The sequence below is a fragment of the Chaetura pelagica genome, unplaced genomic scaffold (assembly GCF_000747805.2).
Source record: "Chaetura pelagica isolate M959 unplaced genomic scaffold, ChaPel_1.0 scaffold328, whole genome shotgun sequence".
Lineage (NCBI taxonomy): Eukaryota > Metazoa > Chordata > Aves > Apodiformes > Apodidae > Chaetura > Chaetura pelagica.
The window spans coordinates 581,291-599,809 of NW_009954216.1; the positions used below are offsets into that span (position 1 = coordinate 581,291).

The following is an 18,519-nucleotide window of genomic DNA, read 5'->3' on the forward strand; positions in this document are numbered from 1 at the left end:
CTTCTCTTTTGTGGTGGCACCTGAGGGAGGAGGCACGGGAGAGGTTGCTCTGTGATAATCTTTCTGGCAGAGTCTCTCTGAAATCCTTTTGTGGAGATGACAGAATTTTCTCCCTGGAGGGCAGAGCTATTGTTCTGTCCCTAATAAATCCAGCTGAGTTCCCAGTGTCGGGGAATATGAGGCCTATTCACGTTCGTTCTCACTCTCCTCCCGGCAGGAAGATGCATTGTCTGCTGTTTGCTCCATTCCCTTTCTTACTTTGTTGTACATCCCATCATCTTTATATTTTCTTTACTCGTTTCTCTTCTGACCCCTCGTGCCCACAGGTTTCCTGCATGTCTGTGCAGAGGGACTGCTGGCAGCAGTGTGGCTGCCTGGCCCGGGTGACATCCCTGCTCAGGTCTGGCTCAGTGTCCTGCTGGCCCTGCCACTGCCCTTTGCCTGGTGGGACCATGCAAGGGCAGAGCCTGCTGTGAAGGTGATAGGGCAGGACACAAACAGAAGATGTTCAGAGAATGTTCAAGGAAGGTTCCTTCCATTCAGCTAAAAGGCAGGAAGTCCTCACTTTCTGTAGCCATATTTAATAATGAGGGGTTTTAATTTACAGAGAAAACATTTCAGTGTTTAAAAGGGAAGCATTCGGATTTCAGGTGAGCTCTGCTCTCACAACAATATGATGCCTGTTCCCCTTTGTTTGAACTTTGGGTAAAGTTTCAATCTTTGTACTATTTAGTGCACATATGTTTTTGTGAATGTTGCCTCCATGTGAGGTTCAGTGGCTTTTGGAAAAAAATCTGGCTGTTCTGAAAAATCCCCTCTTATTATCACATCTTTTCTAGGGTGAATGATGCATGGCCTCTCACTGCTAAGATAGTATTTTATATTTTAACACTGTGTACATGAAGATTCCATCAAGTATCTGTCACATTTTTCCTCTGTTTAACACAGATGACAACACACTGCATGGGCCAGTTTTCCTCCAGGAGCCCAACAGCGCGATCTTCCCCTTGGATTCAGAGGAAAAGAAAGTGAAGCTGAGCTGTGAAGTAAAAGGAAATCCCAAACCAACTATTGGGTTTGTTGCCTGTTTATCTGTTCTTTAGCACCAAAGAAGCAGCATCTCCCAGCAGCCTTTCTCCTGTGTGTGCAGTGTAACTCAGTGATGCTCCTGGATTCTACCACAATGCTGATTATAATAAAAGGCACCAGGAAATCACCACGTATTGCAAAGCAATTCCAAAATTTAGACAAGAGTTCAAAAAGGTTGCAAAGGGGTTATAAATAGTCTTGGCTCCCAGACTAACTAACCATCTTTTTCCATAAACATGGACAAAGCTCTTAATTGTTTTTGGCTTTAGTTACTGTTGTGGGATCCTTAGAAGAAAGATGCCCTACTACTATGGTGCTGCTCCTGTAAATCATTTAGGCTGCTGGGTTTTTTTTTTTCCTTTAGTGCCTTTTTTTATTCAGCTCACCAAAGTACATCCCACTCTGCAACCAGTTAAGAGTTGTCAGACCTCAGCCACTGTGCTGCCTTCTGGCACAGCTGGCTGTTTAATGCAGTAAATTCAGTTGATTCACTGATGCAAACATTCAAACTGTTTCTCAGTAGGTTCTGGTGCAGGGAGCTGCTGTGTGGCTGTAGCTCCCTCCAGGGCTGGTGGGGATGTGAGTTGTGATAACTGGGGCAGCGTGGTGCTGGAATTTCTGGGTGCCCCAGTTTGTGACAACTTCTGCTGCAAATGAATTTTCTGAAATTTAAAAACAAACAGCCAGCAGGTCGGGAGAGGAAAAGAAACCTCAGTGGCCTTGAGTGGTTTAAAGATCCTGTTTCTGGGACTTCCCCTTGCAAAATGATTAATTCCAAAGAACAGCAGCACTAGCAACTACAGAAGCATTAATCAAATCAGAGGCTGGAATGTATGTCAAGTGAAATCCTGGGATATTTCAATACCGTGAAGGAAATCTGCATTTTCATGCTCTTTTTTTTTTGGCATTAATAGGTAGACAAAGATGTTTTAAATCTTTACTAACTACATATTTTGTTTTCAAATACCCAAGAGTATGCATTAATATTAGTAGAATGTAACTTTGTCATTTTGTGCTCTAGGTGGAAGCTAAATGGCAGCAGTATTGACATGGGGATGGATTTCCGCTACCGCGTGGTGGAAGGCAACCTGTTGATCAATAATCCCAATAAAACCCAAGATACTGGAACATACCAGTGTGTAGCAACAAACCCCTTTGGAACAATTGTCAGCAGAGAAGCAAAGCTTCAGTTTGCTTGTAAGTAGCAACGCAGACCCTGCTCCTGCAGCACCAGGAGAACTGGGAGAGCAATTCTTGCTATCCTGACCTTTTCTAAGGCCTTGCGTGGTGTCCTCTGAGCTGTTGGTGGAGTAAACACCTGGATTTAGAGGGGAAATGGGAATGTGGAATAGAAGCCTTTGGTTTATGACTGTTTAGCTAAAATATGTAGTGTGGAGGGCAAAGTGTCTAATTCCTTGATAAAGAGGCCATCTAGGAAAGTATCTGGCAAATGGGTTCTCACCATTGATTTTTCCTTTCCTTGGAGAATTAATGCTTAAAAATACATGAAGGAGCCTGCACTATATAAGGAGTAAATCCACAGTGACAGTTCTCACAGGTCCAGCATTTCAGTAGGTGGGTAGGAGTGTTTCAGGGACAAGTGGTATTTTGTAGCTCTGGGTGTAGAAGGGGAAGCAGGCTGCTTCCTGGTTATTCCAGGTTGAATTCAGAGTTGCAGCTTCTTGTCAACAGCTGAGGATAACAAAAGGCCCAGGTCTTGGTGTGAATTAGCATTGTACAAAATAGTGAAAAGCCATTTCAAGGCACAGGATAAAGTCCATAATAGTGGGTGGAGGATAATGCAGGGCCACGAGTCATCTTTTTTCTCATGTGGTTGCAAAGGTGAAGGCAGAGAAGAGATAGATACATGAGCTTATTCATCCATCATCTGTGTGATTTCTCTGTGCTGTTGTCCTGGGAGGGGTGTACACAGCAGCTTAGTAATTCCAGCAGGACCTCCTTTGAGAGATCCTGGCATGCACATGCAGGAGGTCAAGGCAGCCCTTTCCCAGACATGAAGCTGTCAGTAATGGTGAGCTGGGCTTTCAGTACAGCTTAGTGAAAGATGCTTTTCACTGACTGGTAAGAGAAGTTGATGTGCTCCAGCTACAAAAAGAAAAAGGTAAAAATGACAGTAAATACCAGGCTCACACAATATGGAGAGGTGATTTGTAATGAGAAATATTACTGGGAGTAAAGTCAAGTCCTTTGTCTCCCCACATAGTTTACAGTATATTATCCACTTGCTTATGACCTGCTAGTATTTTTCCATCACTGAAGATGCATCATTTTTCACTCTGGGTGTGTAATGAACAGCTTCCTCAAGACCAATCTCATCACTCCAGATTTCAGAATGTCAAGGTGATCGCTCCATAAATATTGTGCTGGTCTGCTTCCCTGGAGGCACAGCAGGGCCCCTCTTACAAACAGTGGCCCCTGCTCACTGTCAAGGTGAGCCTGGGAAGCATCCCTCAGAGCAAAGCTCTTCAACACCCTTGGCTGGAGTCCTACTGCTCACTGAAATCAATCATTGAGGGACAAGCTGGGTAGCAGGTTGCAGCTCCTTTGATGCTGGTCCCAGGCTTCAAAGAGGGTAGGAAGGAGGATGGTGATGCTGGCAAGTGTAGTTGCCTCTCACTGCTTGAGTGGAAATGCATCAAATTCCAAGCTAGTTTAAATTGCTATGCACTAGATAGCCAGGAGTTTGCAACCACAGAGAATTCTGCATGAAAATCAAGAAACTTGTCAACCTTTAACATTTTATTTTTGCTTTGGATACAGAATGTTTTTTAATTTCTGTCTGTCCCAACACTAAACACTGGTAGGATTCAGCTGGACATTGTGCTGGGCCATCTTGTCTAGACCATGCTTTTGCCAAGAGAAGTTGGACCAGGGCTGGATCCTTGAAGTCCTTTCCAACCTGGTATTCTATGATTAATGCATCTGTCTTGACAAATCTGACAAAAATCTTTCAAGTTTTCTAGCTGACCAAATGCAAATTTGGTTTGACTGGTTCTCAGTTAAGAAGATGGAATTCAAAAAACAAAGCCTGTTCTTTTCCAGTTAAATTAATGACAAAGAAATTGAATAAGTGTATTGTTATTCCTAAAATGTATTTTAGATTGCTAAAATAGCATAATTGGTTTAGAAACATTTGGATTAAAAAAAAAATAAAATAGCATTAATCAAGATACACAGTAATTTTGTCTTGAATAATCAAAGGGATTGCAACCAAAATGTGCTGAATTATGAAACACATAGAGAGGTTTATGTTTATTACAAAAACTTGGCTTCTAAGAGCCAGTATAAATGGGCATCTCTATTACTAATGTGTGGTTTTCAGCCTTGATGTCCAAGGCCTGTGGATGCAGTAGCACTGCTTAATGTAACTACTTGTCTTTACATGCTTATGTTCCAAACATGATCATTTTTTATTGGCTTCTGTAAGTCCTGTGTGGAATAACCTACAACACTGTAAGGGGAGGTTTCTTCCTAGCCACAGGAGAGCTCTCTTAAGCCTGTTTGCTCTCAGTTGCTCTCTCAGGATTTTTCCCTTTTATTAAGTTATTGTCCTTGAATTCATACCCTTGTCTGGCCCCTGGGTTGCACGCAGCCCCTGGCCCAGCTCCAGCACTTCACCTTGGTCACTGACGCCCGCTCTGACAAGTTATGATTTAGATGTTGAAAGTTGTTTGGTTGAAGACTCAGGACTTCACTGCTTAACCTCTCCATAGCTTCCCCCTTCACCCAAGCAGTCCCTTATTTTCCAGCCAAATATCAGCATGTGGTGTGATTTTGGGGTAAGCTCATCTTTATTAATGAGGAAAGTTATTGTGGGGTCTTTTGAGAATGGTCCTTGGGGGGTTGAGCTTTTTTCCCCTCCCTTTAAGGGTTAAATTCTAAATCCTGGGGCATCATTAATACATGTTGGTTCATTCTTCAAGGGCTGTGTTATTCTTCTCTAGAGTTTTCACTGAAGATTAAACTGCCATCCAGCTATTCAGCCTCCTGTGGAGGTCAGAGAGGGCCAGCAGTTTAATCCTTGAAATATGTATTTAGGTTACAAACTCATTAAGATAAAAGTGCTAATATTTTCCCTGAATACTTGCTTTGTGATACATCCTTTACATTTATAATCTGTTCTTTCTTCCCCCTCCCCCCCACAAAGCTAGTTGGCTCTAAATTGAACACATTTTCAGAAGGAGAGGGATCTGCTGTGCCACAGTAGCAGAATATGGATTAATGATACCCTAAACCCTGTGCTTAGAGCAACACAGGCTCTCAGAAAATAAAAAAGCTTTAAACTTGAGAGTATGGATTCTAATAATGGCTTTTCCAAAATGATATATGAAAACATAGTTGAACTAGATTAGATTATGTGCTTTTTATTTTAGGGGACTGGGCTTAGCCTGACAATTTTATTCAAGGTCCTGTCGTTTCTGTTCAGAAATAACACTGAAATCAATAAGAAGTTATGCCTGGAAAGAAGCACAGCTCTGATGCTGCAGTTTAGAGATGTACCCACCCATTCAGACATATGATTAAAGCTGTTTACTGTGGCCTGAATCCTGCTTGCGTTTGAGTCAAAGATAAAACTTGTATTGATCTCCAGGGGCACCAGAGTTGGGCTGAACCCCTTGGAAAGGGATGAATTGGCAAGTTGTTCCACCCGCTTGGCTCTGGTTCTCTCTGGCATGACTAGAAGGTGCTGAGCAGCTCTTGGCAGGGGGCAGAGCACGGTGCCAAGCAGTGCCCTGTGAGCAGGGCCTGGCTTTAGTGGGTGTCCTGGCCAAATTGTTTCTCCTGACTGTGAAATGATTCATGAAATGGAGCATCAGTGCACACGGGTGCTGAGTTGTGTTTGTACTCACCTCTCCAGCAGCATCAAATCTCAAAGGCTTCAAGAGCTTGTCTGCTCCCAGTGTGAGGCAGCATCCATGTCCTTCCTTAGAGAAGCTCACCAGCCTGTTCTGCAGTTCTGCACACCCTTCTCAGGAGTCTGTGTTTGGAGGATTATGTATTAAGGTTTAGTGTCACTTATTTTGGTGGCCTCTGCTAGTGCTAATATTACTTGCTAGCAGCAACTACTGATAGTCCAGAGTATGCTTGTACCCTGTCTGGGCTTTCAGATCTATTCCTCCTCCCCTTCTGTTGACTGTCAAGTGTGGTAGATGTCCAAGGGATTGTGCTTTTTGGGCAGCTGAGTCCCAGTAGTTTCCCACCAGAAATGTCTTTGCAGAAGCCACCAGTCTATCACCATGTGTGGGTGACCATGGGAAGTGCCACTTTCCATGTGACCTGTGACTCCTCTGCTGCAGTTGGATTTACTCTTGCTCAACCAAAGGCTGAGGAGAAGAGATAGTTTGTCAAATTTGTTAAAAAATGAACAATGTCAATGGAAATGAGTTCAGGAATAAAAAGGCTAAGTAAGGTTTCCCCTTCTGTTTGTAATTCTTTGCTAAGTGGTGTCCAGATCTTTCCTGTCCTGACCATGCTGGGGCAGTGGGAGGAGTGAGACAGGCTTCTTCCCAGCAAACAGATTTGCAGTTAGGATCTTTGCTGCTGCTCCTTGAGCTCCTATAGAATAACAGCTCTAATTAGCAAGTAGCTCAGGTATTTTACCTTGCTGAGGCCACAGATTGTTTTTTACTGCCAAAGCTTTGAAACCAGACATCTGTGACTGTCTCCAGGAGCAGCGCAGAGGGTCACTCTGAACACCCCTCTGCCACCCATCCCAGTGGTCTCCAGGCTGGGTCTGCTCCATCACACCTCCACCAGGACAGGGCCAAGGCTCTGCTCTGCTTTCCCAGCAGGTGACCCCTGGCTTCTCCCATGGAGCCATCCCCAGTGCTGGCAGATGAAATATCCTTCCCCTGCTGTGATAACCAGACTCAATTTGGCCCTAAACTCCACAGCAAGATTTGCAGTTTAACCTGAAAATACACAAAGACCTGCAGGATTGCTGGTTTAAAAAGTTGACCCCCTGAAGAGAGGGTGAGTAGCCATGCAGGGGCTGTTGCCTTCCTTATCAGCACTGATGTCTGTCACATGCTGTTGATTGTGGAATGAGCATCCAAAGAGGAAAATTGAGTTCCAGTTGGTGCTGGTTTTCAGTCACACCGTTGTCTGTGCCCCCCACCCCACCCTGTTGTTATAAAAACTGCCTAAAAGTGGTGTCTGTGAAACCTGAGCTGTTAGAGAAATGGATTCAGCTTTTCAGGGGTTTTTAGCACTTGGCAAGTTGTTGCAGCCCTGTGCTCTGCTCAGAAATGCTCTTCTCAAACGGGCACCTTCCCAACCTGTAGGGACTCTGTCTGGAGGAGTTTCCTTCAAACCTGTAATGTAACAGGTCCATGCAGCTGGCAGAAATGATACTGAGATGTCCACAGGGTTGAGGCACCAATTTTTAGAACAGAAATGAGATCCCAGGAGAGGGGATGGCAGGGATGAAGGAAAATGTCCTCAAGGGATGCTGGAGCAGCAGGAAACAATGGCTGTGTGCCCCTGGGAGCCCTGGGCTGCTGACAGATGAGAGGACAATTAAAGAGAAGAGGTCTCCTCATCCTGCAGACAGTGCTGGTTAAGGTAAATGGCTGATTTTGTGTGTGGAAACATGGACTGGTTTACTGTCTTTGCAGATGAAATAGTGCCTGGAGGGCAGGGTTTGCAGGTGAACTTCCCTCCACCCTCACTGCACAGCAGCCTCCTTTGTACATTTTCTATTGCTTTATTCATTGATAGAAGCTCTGACTTCCTTCTTTGTTGCCATGAACATACTCCTAACTGCAGGGAATCATGCTATTGTTTCTGAAAAAAATTTCCCTTCCTCCCCCACAGAATTTATTAGAAGAATTTGTTTTATGGAAGTGCTTCTGTGAAAATCATTGTCACGCATGAATTAGCAGGTGGGACTCAGCACTGTGCCTTGCAAATGGTAGCAGGAACTACAGTGATAATGCTGCTGTAATGAGAATACTTTGGGGCTTTGACCTGCCATCCCAAAATAATTTCACTCTGATGGTAGAAAAAGAAAATGACTCCCAACATTAAACTGCAAAAGACTTTTTTTCAATATTCCCATTGCTGGGATGATTCCTGTTATATCACGTCCCATAATTTTTGCTATTAGTTGCTAAGAAACAAATTATAATTGCTGCTCAAATTCTTTACTGTCGCACCCTCTTATTGCCCTGGAGTGCATTCAGTTTCTTTTTGGAGATTAAATGATCAATGAAGTAATTCTTTCAAGAACAATTAATAAGGAAAACATTTTCAGACAAGCCACCAAAGTCTCTGCCCTGCCTTCCCTAAACAAACAAGCTCAGTGACAATGGGCTTGGTTGATCAGCGCAGCGACGTGCTGCTCTGCTGAATGAGGCACTGGGCACACCAATTCAATCATTTCCACGGTGGTTATTAACGTCTGAGCGTGGAGAAAAGATGAGGTGTTTTAAACCTGCTGGGAATTAAAGAAATGGAGGGTTTGGGTTGGTCTTTCCTGGAGTTTGGGCTGGGGGAGGTGTGCGTGGCCCTGTATCCCTCGGCGGGTCACCCGTGCTCCTTGTCTTTGGGAAGTTTGTTTTTTCAAGGGTTTTCCTGTCTCTTCCCTTTTTCTGGTTCTCTGGGAGAGCACTTGTGAAAAGCCCCTGTCAGGTGCACAGGGTTGGTGGGGATCTTTAGCATCCCAGCTGGGAGCTGCAGTAGGATGGGGCAGCCCCTGTGTGCCTGTGCTCCAAGGCTGGTTTGCACCCCAGCGTTGAAATACCACACTCAGTTTATTCCTCCACAGGTACCCCATTCCCTTTTTCAGAGCCTGGACTTCAAATCTGCAGGTTTTCCCAACAGATTAATTCACTTTTTCCTGGTGCTTTCACCAGCCTGCTGCCTCCCTGAGAGCAGTCACACTTCAGAGACAGACACCCCAGCCAGCAGCTGGGCTTTGCTTACACCCATCAATCTGCCTGAAACAATTCAATTTGCTTAATTATTCGTAACAGCTTCAGGAAGTGGCTTTCTTAACATGGCCTGCTTTCCCCCAAATCTCTCTTGCTGTCTCTTTTTTTCCCTTTGAAGACTTTCAGAGTGTGTGCTGTGCCAAGTGCAGTTGTCAGTGCTAGAGCCCTGTCTCACCACCTTTGCCACCGAGTCTCCCATGGGTTGAAAACTAGGCTAGGCTCTTCTTTTTTCTTGATGAATAGGACCAACCAGGGAGTAGGTAGGAGAGGATAGATATATAACCTACTTTACTTTCACCTGTGATAGAAAGACCCTTAACTTGGAAGAGAAAGGTAGGGTTTCTACCTGCTCTGTTTCCACCCAAGGGTTATAAATAAGATGAATACATGATTACTTAAAGCAGTGGCAATAGCATTTATAAATACTCAGCACACCTCTCAAAGCTGGCAATCTCGTAAGGCTGCAGTGCTGTTTAGTAAGTGCATTTCAATTTACATCACACAGAAATAGTGCTGGGAGAGCAGGGAGCATTGCAAGGGAGGTGTCAGAGGACTGTGCCAGGCAGGAGAGCTGCATCCATCACTCTGGGCATCCCACCACAAGGAGCTTAACATCACAGGTTGGTCCTAGCACCGTGGTTTCTCCTGTGGTTTAGAAATGTAGGGAACAGCAAAGCACAGGCTTGACAGTTTTTCCCTGTTTCTCTCCTTTACATTTGTCTTCAATATGTGAAACAACATATATTCAAAATCTATTTTTTTATATGAGGGGGGTGGATTGTTAAGAACTAAATGCAGATGTAGCTGTTTGTTTAAAATGAGTGCTTAAATGGACCAATTTTGTCCTAGTGTGCCAAGGTCCAGTGATGTAAACTTGCCTTGCAAAAAGCCCTGCTCTGATGAGAAGATCTTGAGAAAATTATCTTTGTGCTAAATCATATCAGGATGCTCTGAAAAACTCCAGCTGGATCTGGAAGGAAATAAAAAGAGGGATTTCTTGTTTTCTGTGGTGTTCTGAACAGCACAGTAAGTGTCCAGGTTCTGAGCCCAGGCAGCAGATGCAGACCCCCTGGACAAGTACACCCAAAGGCCAGGGGTGGACTCTTGTCAGAAAATTTCTTCTCCTGGTGATGGGATACAAGACCCAATGCAGAACAGTTTCATGCTAGTGGCTGCTTTTTCATTGTTTTATTTCTTCTTTCCTGTTTTCCTTCTGGAAAACAAAATCAGGGAGTCAGTGTTGGCATGCAGGGGACAGCAGAGCTTTAAATATGTTTGTCAAACGTTGTCCCATGTTAGTTTTCCTGTCTGCCACAAACGTGACTGCCATTTGGTAATTCATTAGACATGAGAGATGTACACAATGAAAAAAGATTTCCTTTTTAAGTGGTGCTGTCTGGAATAATAATGTACATTTCCATAGGCAAGCTGAACTGCCAGATACCTTCTGAGGACTGGAATTTCCATGGGGTCTTTTTCCTTTGTGTTTCTATCAAGTAAAAGGAAATTGTTCTTTGAAATTTCTAGCTCAGTGAGCTTGTGTCACATTATTTTATATTAATTGGGGTCTGCATTTGCATTCGTGTAGGTTTGCAAGGGAAGAAGGTGCAGCACAGTGTGCTCTGCTAGGGAACACATGGGGCACCTGGAATGTCAGTGCTCAGCTGGGGAGTGAGCTACCAGCAGAAGTTCTGCTTTCTGGCCATGGCAGAATCATCTGTGCTGGCACAAAGTGTGTGAATAACTCATTGTTTTGCTTGTGAAATTTAAAAAAAAAAAATTCTCTGTGTGAAGTAACTCCATTCAAGTCAACCCAAGGGGAAATGTCTGCCCAGATTTTCTGGATGAAAGTAATAACTTTTTCTGAGTCCTCAGCATTTTGTCTCAAGCAGGAGAGTTGCTTCAAAATGAACATTTGAAGTATTTCCTATAGAAGGATAGTAAACAAGCAGCCTTTATGAAGTGGAGCATGAAGTCAAGAGGGATTTTTTTCTTTTTTGTGGCAACATCATAGAGAAATTTGGTTTGGGAAGAGAACAGTGGGTGCTGTGCAGATGCTGCTGAGAGCTCCTGTTCCCCAGTGAGATGTGTGGCAGGAAGGAAGGCAAAACAAGCATGGGGGCTGCCTCACTGCCTGTTTGGAAGCAAGGATCAAATCCCAGCAAGCTGCAGAGGATGTAGTAGGCCAGGAGGAGGCATCCTGGTAGGGACTAGCAGCTGGTGCTTGGTGTGACCAAGCAAGGAGAAAGTGGTCCTGGCAGGGTGTGGGGGTCTGTGACTCCCCCAGCAGCATTGGAAAAGCTGTCACAGTCTTTGGGATGCAAAGTGAAACCCTGAGGAGGAGTTTTGGCCATGTGAGTAAACCAATCAGTCTGTCTTTGACAGATGGTGGTCAGAAAGACTTGGCAAGATTTAAACATAGTCTCAATGTGAGAACCCAGATAGAGATGACAGAGTCCATGATGATATATAGGTCAGAGCTGTGAGTGATGGGGAGAGCTTGGGAGAAAAAGGAGATCTTGGTTTGCATACCAACACAGCAGGGTTCCCCTTCCCTAACCCAAATGTGGCCGTTTGGAGCTGCCAGCCCTTCTCCCAGGCAGGTTTGAGTTCCTCCCAGAACCTCAGGTTTGAGTTCAGACCTCCAGCTACACATCTCTCTAACCTGAGTGTGGCCGTTTGGAGCTCCCTCCTGGCTCAGCTGGGAGGAGCTGCCAGCCCTTCTCCCTGGCAGGTTTGAGTTCCTCCCAGAATGTCTGGTTTGAGTTCAGACCTCCAGCTACACATCTCATCGTGTAGCTACTTTCAGCCTTCAGAGCAAACCCCACCATGAAAATCCATGTAGCCTTCAGAGCAAACCCCACCATGAAAATCCTCCAGCTGCAGATGCCCCCCCAGCAAAGGCAAAGAGAAGAATTCTCATCTGAGAATGTTTGTGTCTTGTGATACAGGTAAGTTTCTGTGCAGGAAGGAACAGGGAAAGGGAAGATCTAGACATGCAGACTGGACCTGGCCACTTGGTAAAGATGCAGAGGCAGTATCTTGTTTATTCCACAGTACCAAAGTCCTCTCCAAAGGAGAGGCAAGGAGGGAAATGGCCAAATGTTTGCCTCTGAAACTTTTTGTGTTTTTCACTGAGGTAGAAGCCCCAGTGAAATTTCTGTTCCAGAGGTCAAATGAGAAAGCTTTAATTGCCAGATGTATAAACTATTTCTGAAATCAGTGACTATAAAAATTATGCATTAGAACACCAGCTCTTAAACTGGAACTCTATTAAGCTCTATCAAAGGCAGTTTTATCCTCAGCTGCACAACTTGCTGTGTAGTCTTGACACAACAGCAAGGACATGGACAGAAGAACTTAATCTTTGTGTATTTGTGAAAGGGATAACATAAACCCCTGCTTTTAAAAAGTCAGGCACAGGTTTTATAGAGACAGTGTTTAGAGATATTAGAGCCATAAATATCAGGAGGGAAATCTTGTCAAGTGTTTTGAGAGCAAAAAGCTTTAATGCTTTTGTGGGTGCTAGTCATCAGTTAGAGTGCTTTCAGCCTGCCTTCATATAGACAGGCTATGATTTCTTCAAACCAGCGTCCTCTAAAATCTGAAATTGATTGAGATGCACTAGAATCTCATCTTCAAGACTATTTTATGGGCCAAATTAGCATAGTTTATAGTCAACAGCCAATGAAGTCATATTATTCCATGGGCAGCGATGCAAATGACTTCTGTCTCCATCTGGTTGTGTATTTCGTCCAGGATATGAAAGAGTGCCCTGTTGTATGTGGAGAGTTATGCAAATGTGATTAAAACAATTTGGAAGAGGGCACACAAGCTATCTCTTGGTAGAAGCTTCTTTATTCAGTGTGAACCAGGACAATTGGCCAAACCCTCTGGTTGCTGTTATTTTCTTTAATGAGGTATCATTGCCAACCTCTTCAGAAATACCCTTGAGCTAAGTCATGTGGTCTCTAATAATAAAAATACCCCATTGACTGATTCAAGCACTGCATGTGACCTTAAACATCATTCTAAATCTTAAATTGCTGGGATCATCTTAAAATTATAGAATGGGTATGGGGAGGCAAACCTCATTATGCTCTGTAAATCTCTTTAAGTCTCTTGAAAATAGACTTGAATTTCTTGGCTGTGTCTGTGTACATTAGTGGATTGTGGGTTTCATGGGTATGGAGAGGTAACTACCCCTTACCTGTAGCATTACTTCCTATTGTATGGGTGCTTCAAAGGTCATTTAATTTGTGTAGTCATATCAATTTTTAACCATTCATGTTTCTTGCATCTAAATTACAACTAAGCCTCAAGGGTGAAGCACCAAACCTGCCCCAGCAAGGCCTCTGCAGTTATCCTGTGGCTGTGTTCTCAGTGACAATCCCTTGGTTTTCCTTCAGGCACATACATCCTCTGTCAAGGTTCATCAAATCCCTCACTCTGGAGGGATAATGACCCATTTGAAAGTACAGATCCATATAGATACAGGTATTATGCTTTGGTAGCTACTTGCTATTAGCATCGACTCAGTAGAGGAATATCACTGATGTGCTATCAAATTCATTGCACAGAAGTCTTTAGAGATAGACTTTAAGTAAAATATAGCAGCACAGAAGCCAGTAATGTGTTGCTTTTCTTCCTCTAAGCCTGAATATTAGTCATGTTTTCTTTTGGAAATGAAAATTCACTGGTGTATAAAGATGGGGTTGATGCATGTCTGGTTTTGTTAGAATATAGTAAAAGGAGAAGTAGTTTCATTTCAGTTAAACAAGAACAACAGATAAAAATAGCATGGAAGCTGCTGTTCCAAACATTAGGGAAAAAAAAAACCACCAGCCTGAAATGTAATGGCAAAGGGTTGACTAAAGGTGTGTGAGCTTTTGACAGTGTGCCATTCAAGGCAGTGTGTGTACAGCAGTGCTGCCTTCTGTGTGCTACAGGCACACCAACTGCCTTCCTGAGGGACATGCAGACACCTCTCACCATCAAGTTTGAATCATTTACTGTTTCTGTAATTTTCTATAATATATTTGGTTTTGTTGAATAGTTCCAAAAATAACTCTCTGCATTTCAGAACCTGCATAATTAATGGATTTTGGATTCTAAAAATATGCTAAATATTTAAAAAAACAAACCATGGAAACCCTTCTCCCTCAAACAAAGAAAGGCAAAACAGAGCTTAGCTCTCATAAAAAATGAGGATCTCTGTCAAATCACCAATGACCTGAGACTTGCAGCCTCCTAAGGGAAGCCTCCCCTGTCAGTCCAGTTCCCAGGACACACTGGGTTCAGTAGCCAAGTTATTTCCATATTGCAGCCAATAATGGGAACTGAGTGGCCTTGTGTGCAGACACTGGAACCACTTTGCTGGGGCAGAGCTCTGAACAGCAGAGGCATCAGTGGAGCTGCAAATGAGAAGGGATAAAAACACAGAAAGCAGAGGTCAAGTGTTCCAGTGCCCCACCAGTGGGAGCTCAGAGGGAAGTGAGCTGATCAGGTCTTGCTCAGGCTTTCATGTCCTCTGGGAAATATGTCTTTTAAAGAGCACAATTTGATTTCCAAGACTTATCTAGTGATTGCTTAGAAAAAAAAAAAAGAGAATTACCAAAATTCATAAATAAAGTAAAAAGCCAAGTAGGTCCTAATAAAGGATAAAAGGCTACATCTCTTTTTGCTTTGCTTATGGTTTAATCTCCTTTGCTATAAAGACTGATTTGTTGTTTTTTTAATGGAAAAGTTGGGGAAATTTTTCATTACTCTAGCCAAGGTTGGATAATTGCAACTGTGAAAAGCCATATGTTTTTGATTAAAATTTCCATATGCCATTTACTGAGACAAACTACCCAGTCTTAAGGGGCTTAGGATTGTTTCAGATTGTTTAAGCTTTTATTAAACCACATCTGAGGTTTTGGAAGGAGGTCATCCCATGCAGTACCCTACCCAAACTGAAAAGCTGGTGGGATTGAAAGCTGCTGCTGGCACCTTCTGGGCTTGGGGGTGGTTTTGAGAAATAAGCAACTGTATCAGACTGGCATCACTTACCAGTGCCTGCAGAATTTGTGTCACCAAATGTTAAGGCAGAGTTTTAGGGGAGACCACAGAAAAATCTAGTGATGCAAGAAAAGCAATTCAAGTTTCTACTGAAGGGTGGGTGTGAGTATGCACATGCTAATAGCTATTGCACTCTGGTGCATTTCAGCAGCAGATGTCAAATTTATGCGCAAATATTAGCTAATTAAGTCTCTTTTGAGACACACAGTTTAAGTTCTGCTCCTTAGAGATGGGCAATCTTTGACACAGAGAACTTCAGTGACTTTCCCAAAGTCATGTCATTGCCAGCACAGTGGTGTCACTGGTACAAATCACTGTATTTTTTAGAGGTTGAGTACATACAACTTTATGCCAACATATAAAGTGAGTGATTTAGAATTGATACTGTGGAGATGATGAAGGTTAAGTGGCATCCTTATTCATAAAATAAGGTTTGAGTAACAGTGTTAATCATGATAACCTGTCTTCATTCCTGTTAAACCTCCTGGTTTTATTCTCCTCTTTGCACCAAAACATTGCTCATCACAACCTCATGGGGTGCTGGAGTTACTGGGGCTTTATACAGTATTTTTCTCTTATCAGTGGAGTCACTGGTTTAGTGTTGTGTGCTCCCAATAAGCTTTGGCAGGACATTGACCTCTGGAATTGTAAAGCGTTAAGATTTTCTTCCTCAGTGGTTTCTCTTAGTTTTGACAATTGCTTTCTAAGTAGAGAATGTTCAAGTTAAATAGTTCAAAAGCTAATATGCAAGTGTGTTCTTTTCTTAGCAGTCATACAAATATCTGGAGTATTTGAAACAAAAGCTTGATCTGCAAGTTACTTATTGGTGCAAGGGAGCTAGGATTTCTTGTATATGCTGCTTTGATGAGTTAGTTTACCTCCCTCTTGCACCTGCTGTTCTTTTTAATCCTGTGAACAGAAACAGTATTTTTTTCATGGTCATGTACTGCTTGGTGCCACAGTTCCCTGAGTTGGTGACATATTTTCACCAGAAGCACACATGGGGATCCTGGCTCCAACAAGAAGCAGTTTCTGTTCATAGAAGTCCTCAATTCTAGTCAGGTTTTCTTTGTTTCACGTATGAATATTTTTTATTGCAATTAAAGCTCCTTTCTCTTTTGGTCTGTGCAGTGATAGATCACTGTAATTGAAGCAATTCATACCCTAAAAATTTTAATTAAGTCATGGACATGCCTGCATGCTGAAATTTAATGAATTTATCACTTCCAGGCATTGTTTTGCTTCATCTTGTTCTCTCTCTTCTGTTTACCAATGTTCATTGCATTGTGTCTACCATTTAACTGTAAATTCCTTAAATGAGTCTTTTATTTCTCTTATAAGGTATTTAGTACCCCATGGGGTACCTAAATTAATTAGAATGTGATTATTTTCAGATTTCTTAGATAGTGTGTTTCCAGGTCCTAGGAAATAGATCTCTGGGACTCTCAGGTGGATGTCAGGCCACCAGCCTGTCACACAGGTTTCCAGACCTCCTCCTTCCCAGGATTTCATGCATCTGAAGGCTGGATGTGTGCAGTGCCCTGTAATGTGGCTTCCTGTTTACCCTGGTCCTATTTTCCACCAGTTTATCCATAACTGAACCAGGCTGCTTATGTGTGATTAAAGCACCGTGTTTGTACGTGCCCCAGACAGGTGGGCTTGATCTCCAGGCAACAAGGATGCTGCACCCACTGCTCTCTGTTATAGTTTGGTTCTGCAGCTGATCATCATCCCTCACAGTCAGTGTAATTTCTCATCTCCATTTCCAGGCCTTCAGCTTCAAACCTCTGGGTTTTTTCCTACTCCAAGAGATGTCACTGGCTCCTCGTGATGATGCATCTACATGTAAACCAGCAACGTCTCGCTGCTCTTTGAGAGAGCAGTGGCCCAATGAGGCTTTCACTGCCAGCCCCCCAAATCTGATTTTTTTTTTTCCTTTTAATCTACATCCTCAGCATTTTTCAAGAACTTGTGGGTTTGGGGTTTTTTTTTTGTGCAAAAGTGTTTGTGCTGGGAGTCACAGTGATCTCACTGACAATGTTTGCAGGAGAAATTAAGAGTGAAGCGTGGAACAATATAACAGAAGGAGCAGGAAGCAAACAAAAAGATGAAATGTGAGAATAACAAGAGTAGGTTGTACAAGAGTAGTACTGAATAGCCATGCAGTGTCCTGGGGGTCACCTCCTCGAGCATGGTGGCAGGTCCAGCAGCCAGACACCTGCAAACCTCATGTTTCCAAAGGCACCTGGTTCTGCTCAGGTGCAGTTTCCCATTGAAAGGGATCTGGTGCCAAGGGAAGCATGGGAGTATGATAGTCCCATTCCAAACCTTCTTCCAAAACAGTAAGTGTGCTGAGAAATAATGCAGCTTGCTGGCTTAATAAGTCTTTTGGTGGTTTTGTGGGTTTGTTTTTTTCTTATTGGCAAGTAAGAACAAAAATCCTTGTCTGTTAGTTCGGTCCTTTGGGGCAAAATAAAGTGGAACTTAATGTTCTCATCAGGGGAGACACATAGAGCTGAACCATTCACACTGTAATTCAGAGCCATTCTGCAGCTGTGATGGGGATTTTTTCTTCTTCTTTTGCTGTTCCATTGATATTTAATGTCAAAAGCAGAGAGAATAATTTCTTGCCTACTCTCCAGGCAGGGGCAGAGGGGCACTAGCCCAGCTGTGTTTCCCTTGGAGGAAGGTAACAGGCATGGGGAGGTGTAAGTGCTGCTTCTGTGGCAGGGGTTTCAGCAAGTGTCTTCAGCATTTGTTCAGCAACTGCTCTTACCTCCCTCCCTGTGTGGGGAATTCAGTGCCACAAAACTTCAGTGCAATATTCTGCACCCACTTAAGCAGAAGTTCATTGTTTAGACTAGTTTTGTTATCCCAAATAATTCACTGCAGTGCAGCAGGCTTTTTAAGACCCCATAATATTTCTCCATCAAAATGCAGGTGGAAAAGATGAAATTATACAATAATAAGATGCTGGGAATGATGTAAGGTCCAGCATAAGGGTGCAGCAGAACTGTGCTAGACATCTCACAGTGAGTACCAGCACTGGAACAAATTGCTTGCTCACTGCCTCCCTTCTGCCTGGATTTTATCCTGAATTTGGATTTAGCAGGAAAAGGTCCATGAAAAAGGTTTCTAAAATGAAAAGATGGCAACTGCCAATGATTTTTTTTAACATATGCATGTCAGAGCTTCCAGAAAACATTGTCAAGAGGGGATAAAAATCAAGGCTTAATTTTTCAACCTTGTAACCTTATAATGATGTTCCTAGTAGTTCATGCTGTTAAATATTTATCACCTGTGTTTTCTCTGGTTCCCAATTGCACTGACAACAGGTTTGTAATCACCAAACCACGGCTCAGCTGCACTGAAAGCAAAAAAAAACCCCAACACTGCAATGCAAGGGACTGTTCCA

The 18,519-nt window shown here is 43.1% G+C and overlaps 1 protein-coding gene across 1 annotated transcript in view; it reads left to right on the forward strand.

Moving 5' to 3' along the window:
- The first annotated feature begins 947 nt into the window (after window positions 1–947).
- The window catches only part of CNTN4 (contactin 4), a 107,229-nt gene continuing 89,657 nt past the window's right edge, over window positions 948–18,519 (forward strand). Inside the window, 2 exon segments of the mRNA XM_010003347.1 lie at window positions 948–1,075; window positions 2,111–2,286. Of these exon segments, the coding sequence (XP_010001649.1) occupies window positions 2,139–2,286 (148 nt within the window). The 5' untranslated portion in view covers window positions 948–1,075; window positions 2,111–2,138.